The sequence below is a fragment of the Bombina bombina genome, chromosome 3 (assembly GCF_027579735.1).
Source record: "Bombina bombina isolate aBomBom1 chromosome 3, aBomBom1.pri, whole genome shotgun sequence".
NCBI lineage: Eukaryota > Metazoa > Chordata > Amphibia > Anura > Bombinatoridae > Bombina > Bombina bombina.
In genome coordinates this window covers 49,064,753-49,090,043 of record NC_069501.1, presented here as the reverse complement: position 1 = coordinate 49,090,043, position 25,291 = coordinate 49,064,753, and the positions used below count along the sequence as shown (strand labels likewise).

At 41.5% G+C, this 25,291-nt stretch overlaps 1 protein-coding gene across 1 annotated transcript in view; it reads left to right on the top strand.

Moving 5' to 3' along the window:
• Positions 1–25,291, top strand: part of CCDC191 (coiled-coil domain containing 191) — a 134,995-nt gene that overhangs the window by 104,954 nt on the left and 4,750 nt on the right. The window contains exon 16 of the mRNA XM_053705833.1: positions 2,301–2,455. Within this exon, the coding sequence (XP_053561808.1) occupies positions 2,301–2,455 (155 nt within the window). The remainder of the gene's footprint in view (positions 1–2,300; positions 2,456–25,291) is intronic.

The window sequence follows — 25,291 nt, the reverse complement described above, 5'->3', positions numbered from 1 at the left end:
GTGATTCTGGTTTTGAAGGTCACACGGAGCTAATCAAGCATAGCTTTACGGTGCTATGTTTTAATATAAACCCATCAGAAATAAAAGATTCACTGTCTCCTTAAGCCCTACAGGGCGTAATGACGAGTAAAACAGACTAGGGACGTGATGATCAAAAAGCTCACTGGCATTGAGAGAAATCACACAAACTCATTGAGGGCTATTTTTTAATATTATACTGTAATGTATGTGTCTATTCTTCACATCCAGAGTCTGCAAACTGAGATAAACCGCGCACAAGGCAACATTTTCCTTTCTAAAATTATGTGAAGGACCTTACAGTACTGATGAGACATCTTAGATCACCTCACCAGAGCAAAGAGCTTTAGATCATTAGACCCTAAGTCTTCATGATGTCACTAATTAAACATGATGTCACTAATTAAACATGAGGTCACTAAATCAACATGATGTCACTAATTAAACATGAGGTCACTAAATCAACATGATGTCACTAAATCAAGTCTCCTTATGGAGAAGTTGTTTCTTGTTGACTCTAAAACCATGAACCAAATTTCCCCTCTTTCTTTTGCATAAACAAGTCTTAATTTTAACCATCAATCTACCATTATATTCTGCTATCTGTGTTGGCAAACTATTCTACAGCCTTGCCTCTATGGGCCAGTTCTTGAGAGCCATAAACAGGCCAGTTTGACTTATATGTGCCCGTGAGAGATCAACCTCCAGTTGTATCTATTTGTACGCTAGGTATCTTTAATTAGCAAGATTGGCAGCTTAAATAACAAAGTCCTATGACTGCTTTGTTTCTCAGAAAAACAAACGGGACAAGCAGAGAGTCATCCTTCTCGCTTTTGGCTGGTTATAAAGGACTAGTTTTTTTTATCTGGTTCTTCTAAAAGGTTCTTTTCCCCACTTCCTCAGTCTTCAGTCTTCGTGGCTTTTTTGTTAAAGATAATTGAAAGTGTTTGCAGTGATGACTTTACTGAGTCCATCCATGATTCTATATAAGTGGTTTTAGTGCAATGTGATTTCCTACTTGTAGCTACTTTCAAAATGTTAACTGCTAAAGATTATTAAAGTGTTAGGACCAAATTTTACAAATGGAGTAGAAGAAAGAATCAGTACTAGAAATTCTCATTTTAATCGGTCCTAACCTGACAAAAAGAAAATCTAAAGCAGGAATGGTAATGCCTATGTGCATGAGAGGGATAGGCAGTTCTGGAATTCCTACCATTACCAAGACGATACACCGGTTCCTAAGTTCCTAATATATCACTTTCTTAATTACAAAGACTTTTATCTTGCAGCAAGTCTGCCCTTTGTGCAGGGTGACAAGGGCAACCACCCAGGTCCCTACGATTTGGGGGCCCCACACTGTCAGGGGTGAGATTATGAGAAGGTGCAAAACTCATCCTGTATTTAGTTTATAAAGAAGTGTTTGTGGTATCAGAAGGTCTAATACTTAGTGTTATTCTTTATATAGATAAAACAAAATTTTTAAACAGGGTTGGGCCACATAGGGGGATAAGGGCACTGGGCTGAGGGGCCCACACGTGATTTAGAGAATACAATTTAAAAAAAAAAGTTTCTAATTTACTTCTATTATCAAATTTGCATCGTTCTCATGTTATTCTTTGTTGAAGAGATATCTAGATAGGTAGCGTGCAAATGTCTGGAGCACTACATGACAGGAAAGAGTGCTGCCATCTAGTGCTCTTGCTAATGTATAACACTGTTGCAAAACTGCTGCCATATAGTACTGCATACACGTGCACACTCCTGAACTTACCGTCCTGCTTTTCAACAAAAGTGAACAAGAAAACAAAGAGAAGTTGATAATAGAAGTAAATTAGAAACTACGGCGTCTGACAGTACCGGAAGTAAACTGTAGCAGGTCCCCCAATACTTCCAGGAAGCCCGGAGTGCCGTTGCGAAGGTGGATCAAACCGCTAAACACTACAACCACACGAAAGGCGCAGACATTACTAGATGAGTAAAATAAAATCTTCAAACTTTATTCAAATGTCCAAAAGTAAAGAGTGCGGCTTACTCGGTGTCTATGAGTAATCCCCACTTAGGGGCGCGAAAAACCTCAAGCTTTTGCCCTTTCTGTCTGTGGCATAGATTTTACTTTTGGACATTTGAATAAAGTTTGAAGATTTTATTTTACTCATCTAGTAATGTCTGCGCCTTTCGTGTGGTTTGAAAGCTGGAGTTTGGGGTTTTATGTCCCATGAAGGATTTGCTGTACTCAGCTGTGGCCGGTGCATCATTTGTATAAATTTCCATCTCTTCTGCAGTACAAGGATTATTTGCTCATCCTCGAGGAGAGAGCAGACAGGCACTACAAGGCCGCACTGCGGAGGAAGTTGTTTCTGGCATGGCTGGACTTGACCCAAGAGGCGAAGATTGTTTTATGGGAAAAACAGAGGCTGGCAGCAGAGCACAATCAGAGGTAAGCGCAGCAGCAGAGCACAATCAGAGGTAAGCGCGGCAGCAGAGCACAATCGGAGATAAGCGCGGCAGCAGAGCACAATCAGAGGTAAGCGCAGCAGCAGAGTATAGTCAGAGGTAAGCGTGGCAGCAGAGCACAATCAGAGGTAAGCATGGCAGTAGAGCACAATCGGAGGTAAGCACGGCAGCAGACCATAGTTAGAGGTAAGCGCGGCAGCAGAGCACAATCAGAGGTAAGCACGGCAGCAGACCATAGTTAGAGGTAAGCGCGGCAGCAGAGCACAATCAGAGGTAAGCACGGCAGCAGACCGTAGTTACAGGTAAGCGCGGCAGCAGAGCACAATCAGATGTAAGCGCGGCAGCAGACCATAGTCAGAGGTAAGTGCGGCAGCAGAGTATAGTCAGAGGTAAGTGCGGCAGCAGACCATAGTTAGAGGTAAGCGCGGCAGCAGAGTATAGTCAGAGGTGAGCGCGGCAGCAGACCATAGTTACAGGTAAGCGCGACAGCAGAGCACAATCAGATGTAAGCGCGGCAGCAGACCATAGTCAGAGGTAAGTGCGGCAGCAGAGTATAGTCAGAGGTAAGTGCGGCAGCAGACCATAGTTAGAGGTAAGCGCGGCAGCAGAGTATAGTCAGAGGTGAGCGCGGCAGCAGACCATAGTTAGAGGTAAGCGCAGCAGCAGTTTTACTTCCTAACCAAACTAAACAGACTTAGCAGCACTGTGTGCAAATGCATCTTTGTTTTGTGAATAGTAGTAAGCGGTTTATAGCTTATTTACAATTAGTGACGAATCAGTGCCTAAATACATCATGTTCTCCAAAAATCTAAAATGGGGATGTGAAACACAAAAATGTTCTTTTGTGATTCAGACATAGCAGACCATTGTAAAAAAAAGTTTACAATTTACTTCTATCATCAAATTTGCTTTGTTCTCCTTATATTCTGTGTTAAAGAGATACCTAAGTAGGGGGGCGGAGTTTGGCTGTGCTGGAACATTGCCGCAAGCTGGATCAGCTCAGTGCAGTATCGACACCTCACAGCATTCAGACACAAGTGCAACCGCTTAACCGCTCAATGTACTGAGCGCATCGGCACGGGAAAACTTAACAGACCTCATGTGGTGACAGAAAAGTCGCTGTGAGCTTGGGCTGTTTATGCGCTATCAGGCGCAGCCGGCATCTTGCAGGCCTAATAGAGAAAGAAGTGGTGTCTCCAGCCACGGCTGTGTCTCAGGGGACAGAAATCTTCACCGCTCTCAGGCGCAGTTCCATAGTAGAACTAAACCATACCTAAAGTTGGCTCTATAATACCTCTTATATATGAATGCACTACCTGCAGTAAATTATTATAATGTAAATATGTAGGAATTATACACAATGGGAACCGGACTGTTGTATTCCTCTCAATTCTTTATTATACACTATTAACATAAGACCTGCACTTATCAGCAATCTTGTTATATTTACATGAGATGTTCTTAATATTCTCCGGTTGAGATCCATATAATCATAAGCAAAGAGTAACAAAGACTCTTCTACATATTATAATAATTTTGTGTCATATATTAACACACTCAACGCCACAAAAAAAATGTTAAAGCAGATAAACAAAATAAATTGCATGCACTCTTACAACTCGGTTAGTACCTTTTTTCAACCACAGGAGGCTGCTGCAACTCCTCTAATGTTCGTTCACATCTACAACAAGAACATGATTTCACTATCCTCTGACTATGCCTCACAATTAAATATTGCTAACCTCCCCACTAAAGCAGACTTTCTTTCTCTCAAATACCTTATTAAGTCTGTAGTTAGCTGCCATGAAAAAAGAAATCTCAGAACTTGGCCACAGAGTCTTAGACGTGGAAGAGATGCAGGTAACGGCGAATGAAATGTTGGATATTGTTTCACGCACCACATCTACACATGACCGACCATCAAATTGAAGACCACCAAATGAAAATGGATTACCTTGATAATGGAGGAACTTACATATCAGAGGTATACAAGCAACAGAACTAGAATCATATGTACAGGTCTTATTCAAACAACTACAAGATGACATGTTGGCTCCACCTCCAAGAATACACAGAGTGCTACGGCCACCAACGACTAACGCACCTCCAAGAGCCGTTATACTTAGATTTCTTTCCTATGGCATGGAGAGTCCACAACTTCATTCCAATTACTAGTGGGATATTCACCTCTTGGCCAGCAGGAGGAGGCAAAGAGCACCCCAGCAGAGCTGTTAAGTTTCACTTCCCTTACCCATAACCTCCAGTCATTCTTTGCTTCTGTGGCAAGAGGACGGCAAAGATGAGTGTCTGAGAAGATTTAATCCTTTTATAGGTACTTTTCCCTGCAAGCAAGGATTGGGGTCAAGCTGTGTCCATGGCAATCTCTTTAGTAAGAGTAATGGTGGCTTTTAGCAGTTAGAAGGCGGCGAGGTGGTCTTTGCTTTACTTCTAACACAATTGCTACCCCTTTGTAGAAAACCAGCGTTAGTTACTCTGTTCTTTCTTTGTCTACAAGTCCGTGATAGAGAGTTGAGTATCTGTCACACCTTAGTAGCTGTCTCTCTGCCCGGCAGCTGAATCCTCAGGTAAGTGCCTTTGCCTTCTAGGTACTGAAGGTTTGACTTGAAGGGGTTAAATCCTCGATTGGATCTTATTGGGACTTTGCTTATCCTTTATATTGAGGGTACATATAAAGGGCAGTTTGCAGGCACTTATGTATGTGTTCAGAGGAACTGATAATCACGAGACTTAGGGGTTAATAATTTTTCTTTGTTTTGAGAGAAAGGATCTTTGAGACTGGCTGAAGGGGAAACGTAATTCTCGCACCAAAAAAGTCTCGCGCCAAGAATGACGCAATAAATTATAGCATTTTCGCACCCGCGAGCCTAACAGCCCACAATTTAGAAAGAAAGTCAATTAGAAAATTCCAGGTAAGAAATGTTTTTTGTTTTTTTTAAATATGCATTTCCCAAAATGAAACTGACAGTCTGCAAAAAGGAAATATACTGATAAACCTGAATCATGGCAAATATAAGTACAAACATTATATTTAGAACATATAAAGTGCCAAACCATAGCTGAGAGTGTAAAGGAAAGCCTACTTACCAAAAGACACTCATCTACATAAAGTAGATAGCCAAACCAGTACTGAAACGAGAATCAGCAGAGGTAATGGTATATAAGAGTATGGGGTCGATCCGATAAAAATCGTCGCCCGCAAAAGTCGGCGGCGCCAATATTTGCGCGGGTTTGGTATCCTATATACGGCGTAACCTAGAAGTTACGCGCGTATATTTCTGCCGTTGCCCGTAATTTTTTGGGCCATAGGCAGGTATACCAAACCCGCGCAGTTTAGTATCCAATATACAGCGTAAGGACTTACGTGGCGAAAATGGAGAAATCTTTCTCCATTTTCACCTCGCCACAAAAAGCAGCCGTAAGAAGCCTTACGCTGACTATTGGAGCCCCGTAACTCCCTAAACTGGCTGCTAAAATAAACCTAACACCTAACGCATGCGCAATGTCTATCTCCCTGTCAACCGCGATCTGCTAAAATAAACCTAACACCTAACACATGCGCAATGTCTATCTCCCTGTCAACCGCAATCACCCGCCGCAATCCATAATAAAGTATTTAACCCCTAAACCGTCGCCATCTACATAAACTAACCCCCTACTGTGAGCCCCTAAAACCGCCACCATATAACTGATCTATCCCCTAATGTGAACCCCTTACACCGCCGCCATCTATATTAAAATTATTAACCCCTAATTTAATCTACCTACCCCGCCGCCAGCTATATTATCTATATTAACCCTAAGTATATTATAGTTAATATAGTTATTACATTATATATATTAACTATATTAACCCTAATTATATTAGGGTTAATATAGTTAATATAGTTACTATAGTATTTATATAAACTATATTAACTCTATCTAACCCTAACACCCCTAACTAAATTCTTATTAAATAAATCTAATTCATATTATAAACTAAAATATTCCTATTTAAATCTAAATACTTACCTATAAAATAAACCCTAAGATAGCTACAATATAATTAATAATTACATTATAGCTATGTTAGGGTTTATATTTATTTTACAGGTAAATTGTTAATTATTTTAACTAGGTATAATAGCTATTAAATAGTTATTACCTATTTAATAGCTACCTAGTTAACATAATTACCCAATTACCTGTAAAATAAATCCTAACCTAAGTTACAAATACACCTACACTATCAATAAATTAAATAAACTACAAATATCTATCTAAAAATACAATTAAATAAACAAAACTAAATTACAAAAAAAAAAAAACACTAAATTACAAAAAATAAAAAAAAGATTACAAGATGTTTAAGCTAATTACACCTATTCTAAGCCCCCTAATAAAATAATAAACCCCCAAAATAAAATAAATTCCCTAGCCTATTCTAAATTAAAAAAAAGTTCAAAGCTCTTTTACCTTACCAGCCCTTAAAAGGGCCTTTTGTGGGGGCATGCCCCAAAGAAAACTGCTCTTTTGCCTGCAAAAAAAAACACAATACCACCCCCCCAACATTACAACCCACCACCCACATACCCCTAATCTAACCCAAACCCCCCTTAAATAAACCTAACACTACCCCCCCTGAAGATCTCCCTACCTTGTATTCACCCCGCCGGGCAGAACTCCTCATCCGATCCGGGCGATGTCTTCCAGCAAGCGGCAGTGAAGTCTTCTTCCATCCAGGCGATGTCTTGAAGCAAGCGGCAGAGAGTCTTCTTCCATCGGCGATGTCTTCAAGCAAATCGGCATCTTCAATCTTCTTTGTTCGCTCCTCCGCCGCGGAGCATCCATCCGGCACGACGACTTCCCGACAAATGAGGTTCCTTTAAATGACGTCATCCAAGATGGCGTCCGCCGAATTCCGATTGGCTGATAGGATTCTATCAGCCAATCGGAATTAAGGTAGAAAAATCTGATTGGCTGATTGAATCAGCCAATCAGATTCAAGTTCAATCCGATTGGCTGATTGGTTCAGCCAATCGGATTGAACTTGAATCTGATTGGCTGATTCAATCAGCCAATCAGATTTTTCTACCTTAATTCCGATTGGCTGATAGAATCAGCCAATCGGAATTCGGCGGACGCGATCTTGGATGACGTCATTTAAAGGAACCTCATTCGTCGGGAAGTCGTCGTGCCGGATGGATGCTCCGCAGCGGAGGAGCGAACAAAGAAGATTGAAGATGCCGATTTGCTTGAAGACATCGCCGATGGAAGAAGACTCTCTGCCGCTTGCTTCAAGACATCGCCCGGATGGAAGAAGACTTCACTGCCGCTTGTTGGAAGACATTGCCCGGATCGGATGAGGAGTTCTGCCCGGCGGGGTGAATACAAGGTAGGGAGATCTTCAGGGGGGGTAGTGTTAGGTTTATTTAAGGGGGGTTTGGGTTAGATTAGGGGTATGTGGGTGGTGGGTTGTAATGTTGGGGGGTTGTATTGTGTGTGTTTTTGCAGGCAAAAGAGCAGTTTTCTTTGGGGCATGCCCCCACAAAAGGCCCTTTTAAGGGCTGGTAAGGTAAAAGAGCTTTGAACTTTTTTTTAATTTAGAATAGGGTAGGGAATTTTTTTTATTTTGGGGGTTTATTATTTTATTAGGGGGCTTAGAATAGGTGTAATTAGCTTAAACATCTTGTAATCTTTTTTTTATTTTTTGTAATTTAGTGTTTGTTTTTTTTTGTAATTTAGTTTAGTTTATTTAATTGTATTTTTAGATAGATATTTGTAGTTTTTTAATTTATTGATAGTGTAGGTGTATTTGTAACTTAGGTTAGGATTTATTTTACAGGTAATTGGGTAATTATTTTAACTAGGTAGCTATTAAATAGTTAATAACTATTTAATAGCTATTATACCTAGTTAAAATAATTAACAATTTACCTGTAAAATAAATATAAACCCTAACAAAGCTATAATGTAATTATTAATTATATTATAGCTATCTTAGGGTTTATTTTATAGGTAAGTATTTAGATTTAAATAGGAATATTTTAATTAATAATATTAATATTAGATTTATTTTAATAAGAGTTTAGTTAGGATGTTAGAGTTAGATACAGTGGCGTCGCTACAGGGGGGCAAGGGGGGGCATTTGCCCCCCCCCCCCCCGAAAATGGCTTGCCCCACCATTTGCCCCCCCGCCAGCCCCAGGCTGCAGTATTGTTGATTTAAAAAAAAACAAAAGTGTTTTAATTCCTATTGTGCCCTCCACCAAATGGTCATCATGTGACCACAATTTCACCCAATACCGGCACAGTCAGTCAGTGCAGTTATTGGCGCATGTGACTACATGTGCTGTGTAAACTGGCCTGACTCTCTCAGTGCGGACAGTGAGGCATGCGGCTGGGGAACAGCTGTGGCAAAGTGTCTCTGAGGACGCTTTCATGACGCCAGTGATCTAGGTCTCTAGTCCAGGAGGTGGGTATCTGACATAGAGTGACTGTGTGAGTGTGTATTTACGAAGCAGTGAGCACCATAACATTATGTAAATAGTTTTAAAAAAAAATGCATAACATTTGAGGTACATTTAATATTATTAAATCCGGTGTTAGCAATGTGATTGTATTACAATCACACTGCTAATACCGGATTTAATAATAACTCTTTCTATGTAGATTGAATTTGTCACTGACTCACTGATAATCATGGTAATTGTCCTGCTGCCCCCTCCCTTCATTGAAGTTTACATGTGTGCGTTTATTTTAATTTGTGACATATTTGTATAATTTCACCAGCATTTTATAATAAAGTGTGTTTATAACAATATTTTAAAATATCGCAGTGCTGACATTGGGTGATACACAGTGACAGTGTCAATGTACATACATTTTGTCCTGTAATATATATGCAAACTTTTTTTTTATTTAGCTATAAAATGTGTTCTATTTGGATCAACTGTCTAAATTTCTTTGCAAAGTTCAAGAACAAAAATGAACAGCTCAGTAACTAAGAGAAGTCTGGAATTGTTTTGTAGGCTGTGGGGGCGCATGTCTGAGCCGGCACCATAGATAAAAAATGTACATCAAAACAAACGGCCTGAGTGTCAAGAGCTTTACGTGCAGGCAGCAGGGTCCTGTAAGGGGAGAAGTCAGGAATTGTTTTGCAGGCTGTGGGGGCGTGTGTCTGAGCCGGCACCATAGATAAAAAATGTACATCAAAACAAACAGCCTGAGTGTCAAGAGCGGTACGTGCAGGGTCCTGTAAGGGGATACAGCTCAAGTCTCCCACACAAAGATCGTTTAAAGGTACATATGCCAGCACTCATTAATTGTTATACAAAGAAGGCAGAGCACAACTAGTTCACAATGAGTGAGACTGGGAGCTCTTCAAGACAGTGCAGCACATTGTTAGGAATGGAAAACCTGTATGTTATGCAGTGCTATAAGGGCAGTGACCTACATTAACACCCTAATGGTGGGTCCAGCAGCCATAAAACTGCAATCTCATTACATGCAGTTCAGTGGGTTGCTAATGTATATGTAAGTAGTGATGCTCCTGGGGTCACTAAATTGGATTAGGTGACTGTACTGCTTGATTTATTCCTCATATTGTTTCTCACTCAAGCTTTTCATAAAGTTTTTATTGTTTTCCATGTTTTTATTTGTAAACAGTCAGTGTCTGTGTGTCTATATGTGTGTGTCTGTTATGTGTGGCTATGTTTGTATGTCTTAGTTTTATGTGTGCCTATGTATATGTGTGTGCACCTCTGTTTGTGTGTCTGTGTGCTTCTGCACATCTGTGTTTATGTATTAGTGTGTGCTTATCTGTGTTTATCTATGTGTATGTTGTGTAGTGTGTGTGTACATGTATATGTGTATGCTGTGTGTGTATATGTAGTGTGTGTGGAATGCTGTGTAGTGTGTGAATGTGTATGCTGTGTAGTGTGTGAACGTGTGTATGTGTATGCGATGTAGTGTCTGTGTGTATATGTGTATGCTCTGTAGTGTGTGAATGTGTATGCTGTGCAGTGTGATTGTGTGCGTGTGTATGCTATATAGTGTGTGTGAATATGTGTGTGCTGTGTAGTGTGTGAATGTGTGTATATGTGTGTGTATGCTATGTAGTGTGTGAATGTGTGTATATGTGTGTGTATATGGAATTTGTGTAATTTAGGATATTTTTGTTAAATGTGAATGTATGTACTAGAAAATAAATACACACATTCACACAGCATACACATATATACATACACACACTACACATATATACACACATATTCACACACACACTACACAGCATACACATATATACATACACACACTACACATATATACACACATATTCACACACACACTACACAGCATACACATATGCACACACATATTCACACACACTACACAGTATACACATATTCACAAACACTACACAGCATACACATTCACACACTACACAGCATACACATATATACACACACACACATTGTGTAGTGTGTGAATGTGTGTGTATATGGGTATGCTGTGTAGTGTGTTGTTATGCTATGTAGTGTGTGAATGTGTGTGTATATGTGTATGCTGTGTAGTGTGTGTATGTGTATGCTATGTAGTGTGTGAATGTGTGTGTGTATGCTATGTAGTGTGTGAATGTGTGTGTGTGTGTGTATATGTGTATGCTGTGTAGTGTGTGTGAATGTGTGTGTGTATGCTGTGTAGTGTATGTATATATGTGTATGCTGTGTGAATGTGTGTGTGTATTTATTTATTTTCTAGTACATACATTCACATTTAACAAAAATATCCTAAATTACACCTACAGTAGAGAATATATTTTTTTACACTGACTACTAATTAAAGGGACAGGAAACCCCAACATTTTCTTTCATAATTCAGAGCATGGGATGTGATTTTAAACAACTTTCTAACTTCTGTTATCTAATTTTCTTTGTATCCTTTGTTGAAAGTCATACCTAGATAGGCTCAGGAATATCAATGCACTACTGGCAGTAGCCTATGGTTTAAAGGGCTCCACTAAATGTGAGCAATTTTTCTTCCAGTCCTCAGTATTACCCAACTGTCTTATACACACACATAAACACTGGCATATACACTAGAATTGACACCTTTTCTTCAAGCCCAACCAGAACACTAAAGGGCAATCATCAAAAAAAACTGAATAAAATGGCTAAATCTGGATCACAACTTCATCATAAACCTGGGCACATAATTCAAAACCCAAACTGTCCGGGTCAATCCTGGACAGGTGGCAACTCTTATATATACACACATAAAGACTGACATATACACAGACACATAAAGACTGACATATATACACACACACATAAACACTGACATATTTACACACACATAACACTGACATATATATACACATACACACACACAAAACATAAAGACTGACATATACACACACACACACACACATAAACACTGACATATACACACACACACTGACATATATATACACATACACACACACACTGACATATATATACACATACACACACACACACTGACATATATATACACATACACATAAACACTGACATATATACACACACACCACATAAACACTGACATATATACACATAAACACTGACATTTATATACACACACATATACATAAACACTGACATATATATATATACACACACACACAAAACATAAAGACTGACATATATACACACACATAAACACTGACAGACATACATACACTGACTTATACACACACACACACACACACACACACACACACTGACATACACACATATACCAAAAATTGCAGCGTGGCGCTAATGTTCCGGTTTGGCTTGAAGAAAAGGTGGTAACCCTACACGAGGCAGCCGCCTAATTATTAGTGCCCCCCCAGTTTTGACTGTTATATCTATGTGCCCCCCCTATATTTTGTTCCTAGAGTCGCCACTGGTTAGATAGGGTTATTATACTTAATATATATATAATATAATAACGATATTAACTATATGAACCCTAATATAATTAGGGTTAATATATATAATATAATAACTATATTAACCCTAATATAATTAGGGTTAATATAGCTGGCGGCGGTGTAGGGGGATTAGATTAGGGGTTAATACATTTATTAAAGGTGGCGGCGGTGTAGGGGGATGTAGATTGTAGGCAAAAGAGCAGTTTACTTTGTGACAAAGCCCCGCCAAAAGCCCTTTTAAGGGCTGGCAAAAGAGCTGTTACTTTGGGGCAATTTTTTTAGGGCTATTTGTAGGGTTAGACTTAGGTTTAGTGGTAGGGATAGTTTAGTATTTTAGGGGTTAAATAATTTAATATAGATGGCGGCGGGGTGGGGGATTAGATTAGGGGTTAAATAATTTAATATAGATAGCGGCGGGGTAGGGGCTCACTTTAGGGGGTAGGTAAGGTAGATGGCGGCGGTGTTAGGGGCTCACTTTAGGGGGTTATAGATTTAATATAGCTGGCGGCGGTTTAGGGGTTAATAACTTTATTAGGTAGCGGCGGGCTCCGGGAGCGGCGGTTTAGGGGTTAATACATATTTTATTGTTAGGCTAGTGAGGGGGGATAGCGGGTAGAGGGTTAGACGTGTCGGGCTATGTTAGGGAAGCGTGTTAGACGTGTCGGGCTATGTTAGGGAGGCGTGTTAGACAGTGCGGGTGATTTAGACTTTAGTCAGGTTTTGTAGGCGCCGGCAGTTTCTAATGTGCCGCAAGTCACTGGTGACGCCAGAAATTTGTACTTGCGCAGATTTCTGGACATCGCTGGTTTGTCAGACTTACGGCACGTTAGCATCTGACGGCAACATATATGGGATAGCTCGAGTTGCGAGCTGAAACTGCGGGCGACGCAGGTTCCCTCGCTTGCGCCGCAAACTACGATCTATATCGGATCGACCCCTATATCGTCGATCTGAAAATGGAGGTAGGAGATGAATCTCTACGACCGATAACAGAGAACCTATGAAATAGATCCCCGTTAGGATGACCATTGCATTCAATAGGTAATACTCCCTTCACATCCCTCTGTCATTCACTGCACTCTGAGAGGAACCGGGCTTCAGCATGCTGAAAAGCGCATATCAACGTAGAAATCTAGCACAAACTTACTTCACCACCTCCATAGGAGGCAAAGTTTGTAAAACTGAATTGTGGGTGTGGTGAGGGGTGTATTTATAGGCATTTTGGGAAACTTTGCCCCTCCTGGTAGGAATGTATATCCCATACATCACTAGCTCATGGACTCTTGCCAATTACATGAAAGAAAAGGGAGTTTAGATTTTCCCTTTTTATTGATTCAAAAAATACTTCTTTATTATGGAACAGTAACAAGTGCTTACTATTTTTATGGATAGGAGTTCGCTAGAAACACGTGCTTTGTACTGATGCGCAGTTTCTTTTTTTATAGCCGCTCACGTGACTCTCTGTGCAGAGTGGAGCTTTTGTCAGTCAGTGAGTCTGATCTGTGACGGCTGTGTGTTTGACAATCAGATCGTCTTAGCAGAAGATAGAATTTCTGATACCGGCTGAAGAGTCCCTCATACTATTTCTAGTGGCAGCTTATGGTCTAGTAACGGTAGGACACCTCAGTTAGACTGAGGGTCAGAAGTGCTTTATTTTTACCTAAAAGTTTGCCCGTGCTTTAGCAATATATCGCTCTGAGGGATTCCTCTATATTTTTCTTAAAGTGACCTACCGGTTGCATTTATATATCTTTAAAATTGTTTTTTACATTGATTATTATTGGGAATCTGGTTCAGTTATGGACACAGAACAGGATTCTTCTGTTTCTTTGGACAAATGCTTACTACGTTTAGAGGCTCAAATTGTCCTACCTATGCAATTTTGTTCCTCATGTTTATCTAAGACTTTAAAATTTAAAGACAAATTACTCCAATGTGAGCCACATGTCTCTCAGGATAATGCTGTTCAGGATATGCCTCAGCTTTTTCCTCAAACGTCCCAAGCCTTAATGGTTTTACATACAGTGCCTTTGGGGTTCCTCTCAACCTCCTGGAGGTGTTTATTTGCTAGAAGATTTTGCTGTACAGATAGCTTCTGTGGTGTCTGCGGTTTTATCTGCTTTCCCTGCTACGGGTAGGCATAAGAGGAAATTCCAAAAATTTTCTGTTAGCAAGGTTTCTGACCCCACTAAATCTGCGCTGGTCATCCTTTCCAAAATGTCTGACGAGAAGGATACCTCAGTAGCCTCTGAAGGGGAGATCTCAGACTCTGACACAATGGGAGAAAATCCTGTAGAATCTCAAGAAGTTAATTTTAGATTTAAACTTGAACACCTCCGATAACTTCTGAAGGAGGTTCTAGCTACATTGGACGACTCTGAACCTTCTGGCGTTGTCAACCCTAAAAAGTCAACTAAACTTAATAGAGTTTATGATGCTCCCTCATCTGTGGAAGTTTTTCCTATTCCAGACAAAATGTCAGAAATTATAGCTCAGGAATGGGATAAGCCAGGGATTCCTTTTTCCCCTTCCCCTGTTTTAATTTTTTTTTCCTGTTACTGACTCCATTCATGATTTGTGGCGCACTGTGCCAAATGTAGAGGCTGCTATCTCTACTCTAGCCAAAAGAACTACTATTCCTATAGAGGATAGTTGTTCCTTCAAGGATCCCATGGATAAGAATGCTAGAAGAAACTTAAAAAAGATGTATATCCATCAAGGATTACAGTGGCAACCTGCTGCAAGTATTGTTACGGTTGCGTGCAATGCCTTGTCTCAGCTGATATCAGAAGAGACTACTATAGAAGAGATCCAAGATAGGATCATGGCTCTTAAACTGGCTAATACTTTTATCTGCGATGCCAACATGCAGGTGATTAGACTGGGAGCCAAGATTTCTGGCTTCACTGTTCTAGCTCGTTGAGCTCTGTGGCTAAAATCTTGGGCGGCTGATGTGACTTCTAAGTCCAAGCTTTTGTCTTTACCTTATAAGGGTAAGACTTTATTTGGTCCTGGTCTGGCAGAGATCATTTCCGAGATTACGGGTGGAAAGGGATCTTTCCTACCTCAGGACAAGAAGAATAGACCTAAGGGTCGCCAGACTTTTTTTCCTTTGTAATTTCAAAGGACAGAAGTCTTCTTCCTCCTCCAAGCCAGAGCAATCCAAGACCTCATGGAGGTCCAGTCAGCCTTGGAATAAGGGGAAACAAACCAAGAAGCCTTCCACTGATTCTAAATCAGCATGAAGGGTCCTGTCTTGGATCAGGTAGGGGGCAGACTTTCCCTTTTCTCCAACATAGGTGTGTCCGGTCCACGGCGTCATCCTTACTTGTGGGATATTCTCTTCCCCAACAGGAAATGGCAAAGAGCCCAGCAAAGCTGGTCACATGATCCCTCCTAGGCTCCGCCTACCCCAGTCATTCTCTTTGCCGTTGTACAGGCAACATCTCCACGGAGATGGCTTAGAGTTTTTTAGTGTTTAACTGTAGTTTTTCATTATTCAATCAAGAGTTTGTTATTTTCAAATAGTGCTGGTACGTACTATTTACTCAGAAACAGAAAAGAGATGAAGAATTCTGTTTGTATGAGGAAAATGATTTTAGCAACCGTAACTAAAATCCATGGCTGTTCCACACAGGACTGTTGAGAGCAATTAACTTCAGTTGGGGGAACAGTTTGCAGTCTCTGGCTGCTTGAGGTATGACACATTCTAACAAGACGATGTAATGCTGGAAGCTGTCATTTTCCCTATGGGATCCGGTAAGCCATGTTTATTACGATTGTAAATAAGGGCTTCACAAGGGCTTATTTAAACTGTAGACTTTTTTTGGGCTAAATCGATTGATATTAACACTTATTTAGCCTTGAGGAATCATTTATTCTGGGTATTTTGATTTAATAATATCGGCAGGCACTGTTTTAGACACCTTATTCTTTAGGGGCTTTCCCAAAGCATAGGCAGAGTCTCATTTTCGCGCCGGTGTTGCGCACTTGTTTTTGAGAGGCATGGCATGCAGTCGCATGTGAGAGGAGCTCTGATACTTATAAAAGACTTCTGAAGGCGTCATTTGGTATCGTATTCCCCTTTGGGTTTGGTTGGGTCTCAGCAAAGCAGATACCAGGGACTGTAAAGGGGTTTAAAGCTTAAAACGGCTCCGGTTCCGTTATTTTAAGGGTTAAAGCTTCCAAAATTGGTGTGCAATATTTTCAAGGCTTTAAGACGCTGTGGTGAAAATTTGGTGAATTTTGAACAATTCCTTCATGTTTTTTCGCAATTGCAGTAATAAAGTGTGTTCAGTTTAAAATTTAAAGTGACAGTAACGGTTTTATTTTAAAACGTTTTTTGTACTTTCTGATCAAGTTTATGCCTGTTTAACATGTCTGAACTACCAGATAGACTGTGTTCTGAATGTGGGGAAGCCAGAATTCCTATTCATTTAAATAAATGTGATTTATGTGATAATGACAATGATGCCCAAGATGATTCCTCAAGTGAGGGGAGTAAGCATGGTACTGCATCATTCCCTCCTTCGTCTACACGAGTCTTGCCCACTCAGGAGGCCCCTAGTACATCTAGCGCGCCAATTCTCCTTACTATGCAACAATTAACGGCTGTAATGGATAATTCTGTCAAAAACATTTTAGCCAAAATGAACCCTTGTCAGCGTAAGCGTGGCTGCTCTGTTTTAGTTACTGAAGAGCATGACGACGCTGATATTAATATCTCTGAAGGGCCCCTAACCCAATCTGAGGGGGCCAGGGAGGTTTTGTCTGAGGGAGAAATTACTGATTTAGGGAACATTTCTCAGCAGGCTGAATCTGATGTGATTACATTTAAATTTAAATTGGAACATCTCCGCATTTTGCTTAAGGAGGTATTATCCACTCTGGATGATTGTGAAAATTTAGTCATCCCAGAGAAACTATGTAAAATGGACAAGTTCCTAGAGGTGCCGGGGCTCCCAGAAGCTTTTCCTATACCCAAGCGGGTGGCGGACATTGTTAATAAAGAATGGGAAAGGCCCGGTATTCCTTTCGTCCCTCCCCCCATATTTAAAAAATTGTTTCCTATGGTCGACCCCAGAAAGGACTTATGGCAGTCAGTCCCCAAGGTCGAGGGAGCGGTTTCTACTTTAAACAAACGCACCACTATTCCCATAGAGGATAGTTGTGCTTTCAAAGATCCTATGGATAAAAAATTAGAAGGTTTGCTTAAAAAGATGTTTGTTCAGCAGGGTTACCTTCTACAACCCATTTCATGCATTGTCCCTGTCACTACAGCCGCATATTTCTGGTTTGATGAACTGCTTAAGGTGCTCGATAGTGACTCTCCTCCTTATGAGGAGATTATGGACAGAATCAATGCTCTCAAATTGGCTAATTCTTTCACTCTAGACGCCTCTTTGCAATTGGCTAAGTTAGCGGCTAAGAACTCTGGGTTTGCTATTGTGGCGCGCAGAGCGCTTTGGTTGAAATCTTGGTCGGCTGATGCGTCTTCCAAGAACAAGCTACTAAACATTCCTTTCAAGGGGAAAACGCTGTTTGGTCCTGACTTGAAAGAGATTATCTCTGATATCACTGGGGGTAAGGGCCACGCCCTTCCTCAGGATCGGCCCTTCAAGGCAAAAAATAGACCTAATTTTCGTCCCTTTCGTAAAAACGGACCAGCCCAAGGTGTTACGTCCTCTAAGCAAGAGGGTAATACTTCTCAGGCCAAGCCAGCTTGGAGACCAATGCAAGGCTGGAACAAGGGAAAGCAGGCCAAGAAACCTGCCACTGTTACCAAGACAGCATGAAATATTGGCCCCCGATCCGGGACCGGATCTGGTGGGGGGCAGACTCTCTCTCTTCGCTCAGGCTTGGGCAAGAGATGTTCTGGATCCTTGGGCGCTAGAAATAGTCTCCCAGGGTTATCTTCTGGAATTCAAGGGACTTCCCCCAAGGGGGAGGTTCCACAAGTCGCAGTTGTCTTCAGACCACATAAAAAGACAGGCGTTCTTACATTGTGTAGAAGACCTGTTAAAAATGGGAGTGATTCATCCTGTTCCATTAAGAGAACAAGGGATGGGGTTCTACTCCAATCTGTTCATAGTTCCCAAAAAAGAGGGAACGTTCAGACCAATCCTAGATCTCAAGATCTTAAACAAATTTCTCAAGGTCCCATCGTTCAAGATGGAAACCATTCGAACTATCCTTCCTTCCATCCAGGAAGGTCAATTTATGACCACGGTGGATTTAAAGGATGCGTATCTACATATTCCTATCCACAAGGAACATCATCGGTTCCTAAGGTTTGCATTCCTGGACAAACATTACCAGTTCGTGGCGCTTCCTTTCGGATTAGCCACTGCTCCAAGGATTTTCACAAAGGTACTAGGGTCCCTTCTAGCGGTGCTAAGACCAAGGGGCATTGCAGTAGTACCTTACCTGGACGACATTCTGATTCAAGCGTCGTCCCTTCCTCAAGCAAAGGCTCACACGGACATTGTCCTGGCCTTTCTCAGATCTCACGGCTGGAAAGTGAACGTGGAAAAGAGTTCTCTATCCCCGTCAACAAGGGTTCCCTTCTTGGGAACAATTATAGACTCCTTAGAAATGAGGATCTTTCTAACAGAGGCCAGAAAAACAAAGCTTCTGGACTCTTGTCGGATACTTCATTCCGTTCCTCTTCCTTCCATAGCTCAGTGCATGGAAGTGATCGGGTTGATGGTGGCGGCGATGGACATAGTTCCTTTTGCGCGCATTCATCTAAGACCATTACAACTGTGCATGCTCAGTCAGTGGAATGGGGACTATACAGACTTGTCTCCGAAGATACAAGTAAATCAGAGGACCAGAGACTCACTCCGTTGGTGGCTGTCCCTGGACAATCTGTCTCAAGGGATGATGTTCCACAGACCAGAGTGGGTCATTGTCACGACCGACGCCAGTCTGATAGGCTGGGGCGCGGTCTGGGGATCCCTGAAAGCTCAGGGTCTTTGGTCTCGGGAAGAATCTCTTCTACCGATAAATATTCTGGAACTGAGAGCGATATTCAATGCGCTCCAGGCCTGGCCCCAGCTTGCGAGGACCAGGTTCATACGGTTTCAATCAGACAACATGACGACTGTTGCGTACATCAACCATCAGGGGGGAACAAGGAGTTCCCTAGCGATGGAAGAAGTAACCAAAATTATTCTTTGGGCGGAGTCTCACTCCTGCCACCTGTCTGCTATCCACATCCCAGGAGTGGAAAATTGGGAAGCGGATTTTCTGAGTCGTCAGACATTGCATCCGGGGGAGTGGGAACTCCATCCGGAAATCTTTGCCCAAGTCACTCACCTGTGGGGCATTCCAGACATGGATCTGATGGCCTCTCGTCAGAACTTCAAAGTTCCTTGCTACGGGGCCAGATCCAGGGATCCCAAGGCGGCTCTAGTGGATGCACTAGTAGCACCTTGGACCTTCAAACTAGCTTATGTGTTCCCGCCATTTCCTCTCATCCCCAGGCTGATAGCCAGGATCAAGCAGGAGAGGGCGTCGGTGATCTTGATAGCTCCTGCGTGGCCACGCAGGACTTGGTATGCAGATCTGGTGAATATGTCATCGGCTCCACCTTGGAAGCTACCTTTGAGACGAGACCTTCTTGTTCAGGGTCCGTTCGAACATCCGAATCTGGTTTCACTCCAGCTGACTGCTTGGAGATTGAACGCTTGATTTTATCGAAGCGAGGATTCCCAGATTCTGTGATCGATACTCTTGTTCAGGCCAGAAAGCCTGTGACTAGAAAGATTTACCACAAAATTTGGAAAAAATATATCTGTTGGTGTGAATCTAAAGGATTCCCTTGGGACAAGGTTAAGATTCCTAGGATTCTATCCTTCCTTCAAGAAGGATTGGAAAGAGGATTATCTGCAAGTTCCCTGAAGGGACAGATTTCTGCCTTGTCGGTATTACTTCACAAAAAGCTGGCAGCTGTGCCAGATGTTCAAGCCTTTGTTCAGGCTCTGGTTAGAATCAAGCCTGTTTACAAACCTTTGACTCCTCCTTGGAGTCTCAATTTAGTTCTTTCAGTTCTTCAGGGGGTTCCGTTTGAACCCTTACATTCCGTTGATATTAAGTTATTATCTTGGAAAGTTTTGTTTTTAGTTGCGATTTCTTCTGCTAGAAGAGTCTCAGAATTATCTGCTCTGCAGTGTTCTCCTCCTTATCTGGTGTTCCATGCAGATAAGGTGGTTTTACGTACTAAACCTGGTTTTCTTCCAAAAGTTGTTTCTAACAAAAACATTAACCAGGAGATTATCGTACCTTCTCTGTGTCCAAAACCAGTTTCAAAGAAGGAACGTTTGTTGCACAATTTGGATGTTGTTCGCGCTCTAAAATTCTATTTAGATGCTACAAAGGATTTTAGACAAACATCTTCCTTGTTTGTTGTTTATTCAGGTAAAAGGAGAGGTCAAAAAGCAACTTCTACCTCTCTCTCTTTTTGGATTAAAAGCATCATCAGATTGGCTTACGAGACTGCCGGACGGCAGCCTCCCGAAAGAATCACAGCTCATTCCACTAGGGCTGTGGCTTCCACATGGGCCTTCAAGAACGAGGCTTCTGTTGATCAGATATGTAGGGCAGCGACTTGGTCTTCACTGCACACTTTTACCAAATTTTACAAGTTTGATACTTTTGCTTCTTCTGAGGCTATTTTTGGGAGAAAGGTTTTGCAAGCCGTGGTGCCTTCCATTTAGGTGACCTGATTTGCTCCCTCCCTTCATCCGTGTCCTAAAGCTTTGGTATTGGTTCCCACAAGTAAGGATGACGCCGTGGACCGGACACACCTATGTTGGAGAAAACAGAATTTATGTTTACCTGATAAATTTCTTTCTCCAACGGTGTGTCCGGCCCACGGCCCGCCCTGGTTTTTTTAATCAGGTCTGATATTTTATTTTCTTTAACTACAGTCACCACGGTACCATATGGTTTCTCCTATGCAAATATTCCTCCTTAACGTCGGTCGAATGACTGGGGTAGGCGGAGCCTAGGAGGGATCATGTGACCAGCTTTGCTGGGCTCTTTGCCATTTCCTGTTGGGGAAGAGAATATCCCACAAGTAAGGATGACGCCGTGGACCGGACACACCGTTGGAGAAAGAAATTTATCAGGTAAACATAAATTCTGTTTTTTCGTCAGGCTTGGATACGAGATGTCCCAGACCCTTGGGCTGTGGACATAGTATTCCAGGGTTACAGAATAGGATTCAAGACTTGTCCTCCCAGGGGCAGATTCATCCTCTCAAGATTATCTGCAAACCACGTAAAGAGAGAGGCCTTCTTAAACTGCGTAAAGAACCTATCTTCCCTGGGAGTGATTGTTTCAGTTCCTGTAAGAGAACAGGGTCTAGGATTCTATTTAAATCTTTTTGTGGTTCCCAAAAAGGAGGTTACTTTCTGTCCCATTTTAGACCTAAAGTTTTTCAACAAATTCCTCAGAGTTCCGTCCTGCAAAATGGAAACCATTTGTTCCATTCTTCCCTTGGTCCAAGAGGGTCAGTTCACGATGACCATACACCTGAAGGACACGTATCTTCATGTTCCCCTTCACAGGGATCATCACTAGTTTCTGAGGTTTGCCTTTCTGGACAAGAATTTCCAGTTTGTTGCACTTTTGTTTGGTCTTGCCACGGCTCCCAGAATATTCACAAAGGTTTTGGGGGCTCTTTTGGCAGTGGTCAGATCTCAGGGAATTGCGGTGGTGTCTTACCTAGACGACATCTTGGTTCATGTGTAATCTTTTGAACTAGCAAAATCTCATACAGATATGTGGTTGTCTTTTCTACGTTCCCACGGGTGGAAAGTGAATCTGGAAAAGAGTTCCCTTGTTCCAGATACAAGGGTGTGTTTCTTAGGGACAATCATAGATTCCCTGTCCATGACTATTTACTTGATGGATGTCAAAAAATCCAAACTTCTTGCCTCATGTCTTTGTATCCAGTCTGTTATTTGTCCGTCAGTGGCTCAATGTATGGAGGTGATTGGTCTGATGGTTGCTTCCATGGGCATCATTCCTTTTGCTCAGTTTCATCTGCGACCTCTATAACTATGCATGCTTAGTCAATGTAACGGAGACCATTCAGATCTATCACAGAGGATAGATCTGGATCCCCTAACACGAAACTCTCTCTCATGGTGGATTTCTCAGGACCATTTGTCTCAGGGCACATGCTTCCTGAGACCTTCCTGGGTGATTGTGACCACAGACACCAGCCTGTTAGGCTGGGGAGCAGTTTGGGGCTCATTAAAAGCTCGGGGTCTGTGGACTCGTGAGGAGTCTTCTCTTCCCTTAAACGTCTTAGAGTTGAGAGCAATCTTCAATGCCTTGACAGCTTTGCCTCAATTGTCCTTAGTCCGGTTTATCAGATTCCAGTCGGACATCACCTCAATGGCTTACATCAACCAACAGGGAGGAACTCGGAGTTCCTTAGCAATAAAGAAGGTGACTCGGATTCTTCAGTGGGCCGGAAGCTCACGATTGTTTCCTATCTGCCATCCACATTCCTGGGGTGGACAACTGGGAGGCAGATTTTCTGAGCAGACAGACCTTCCATTCCGGGGAGTGGGCTCTCCATCCGGAAATATTCTCAAAGATAACTCTCAGGTGGAGGGTTCCGGAGTTGGATCTAATGGCATCTCGCTAAAATGCCAAGCTTTCAAAGTACGGTTCAAGGTCAAGAGATCCTCAAGCCGCTCTGATAGAGGCTCTGGCGGTTCCTTTGAACTTCAATCTGGCATACCTGTTTCCTCCGTTTGCTCTCCTTCCACGAGTCATTGCTCATTTCAAACAGGAAAGAGCGTCTGTCATTCTCATAACTCTGGCATGGCCTCACAGGATCTGGTTCGCAGATCTGGTGAAGATTACATCTCTTACACCTTGGAGGTTACCTGTGAGGAAGGACCTTCTACTTCAGGGTCCCTTCCTTCATCCAAATCCAAAAGATTTACCATAAAGTATGGCGCAAATACCTCTATTGGTGTGACTCTAAGGGTTTCTGTTGGAGCAGGCTAAGGGTACCCAGAATTCTGTCCTTTCTTCAGGAAGGCCTGGAGAAAGGTTTGTCAGTCAGCACTAGTAATTGGAATGAAGTTGTGGACTCTCCATGCCATAGGAAAGAAAAGAAAATGTATGCTTACCGGGCATGGAGAGCCCACGACCCCACCCTTATTTCAATTTAAGACGGCTGTTTTTTTTGTGTAAACCTCAGGCACCTCTATACCCTTGTGTTATATTCTTTTTCCATTTTCCTTCAGCCGAATGACTGGGGGTTATGGGTAAGGGAAGTGACACTTAACAGCTCTGCTGGGGTGCTCTTTGCCTCCTCCTGCTGGCCAGGAGGTGAATATCCCACTAGTAATTGGAATGAAGTCGTGGACTCTCCATGCAATAGGAAAGAAAGAAATTTATCAGGTAAGCATACATTTTCTTTTTTTAACTTCAAAGATAAAGAAACAATACGGCAGAAGGCCAGGCGATCGCAATACATTTCTTACTCGGTTCACAAAATACAAACTTACCTGGTTCTGAGCCCATCTACCATACTACGAAGGAAAGCAGTTAAACACCTCACTAAACAACTGCAAGAAAATAATAAAAATTACAGATGGGGATACTCGTTCAGCCTACTAGAAACGGTATAACCTATACTTATAGAGGGCCTCAAGATCTGGAGAACTTCACAAAAATGTAGGACTCTCAGCAGCAGACTCTGAAGAAAACAACTCCTTCATACACTCTACTAATCTTAACATACAGGATAACTCTGAGCATAGACCAAAATGGCCTCAAATTACAACAATAAAACAGATGTCACCTTCATCACCTCAGACTGATCTCTCTTCTGAAACATAAGTACCAGATTTCTAATGGGATAGTCAATATATTTAAATCTAACTTTACAACTAGTTAATTGAAGATTAGCTTTAAATAGTGTGATAGCCATGTTTTAATGTGACCGTACAGGTTTCTATATGTGGCTATTGGCTAAGAGGTGGAAATGTCACCTCAAAGTAAAATAGCGTTCTGCCGTGGACTGCCTGAGGAGCTCAGCGCGGCGAATCCAGATAAGCGGAACATTGCACTGAAAGACCTAAAATCAAAATCAGGCGATATAATTGTTATGCAAGAGACTCATTTCACTAAAGGTAAAGAGCCCAAAACATTCCATTATAACTTTGGCACCTGTTATTATGCCTCTAATTCCAAAAAAACTAATGGTGTTTGAATCTTAATTAAAAAAAATATCCCCTTTGTTCCTTATAACATTTTCAAACACAAAGAAGGGAGGTTTCTCATCATTACGGACTTTCTTTATAATAAACTGACAACATTAGCTAATGTTTATACTACAAATGAAAAACAGATAGAGATAGCCAAATGTGCCGTTAACTAGATATATATTTGGCATCTTGACGATTATCTTTTAGAAGATCCCCCTACATTTTCAAAAATAGAAAAATATTCTTCAGTGGATTTGTCTATCAACGTAGGCTCAGTCTCAGATCCTAGAACCTTGTGGAAAGCACATAAAGGGATGATTAGAGGGGAAATTATGAAAATCAAGGCTTATGCTTTAAGACAAAAATGTCAAGCCAAGCAATCTACGTTAAAAAGAATAGCAGACTTAGAATCACTGCATAAACAAGACCCTCTAAATCATAAAATACTTCAGGAACTGGAGTCTCAGAGCCAGGCATTGGCTAATATGTTAGATAAAGAACATAAACAGGAAGGGTTACATCTAAAAAAAATATATATATTACAATGGTGATAATAAATGTAACAAATTCCTAGCCAGAAAACAAACGTAAAAAATTAATAGATCTTGTATCCTAAAAAT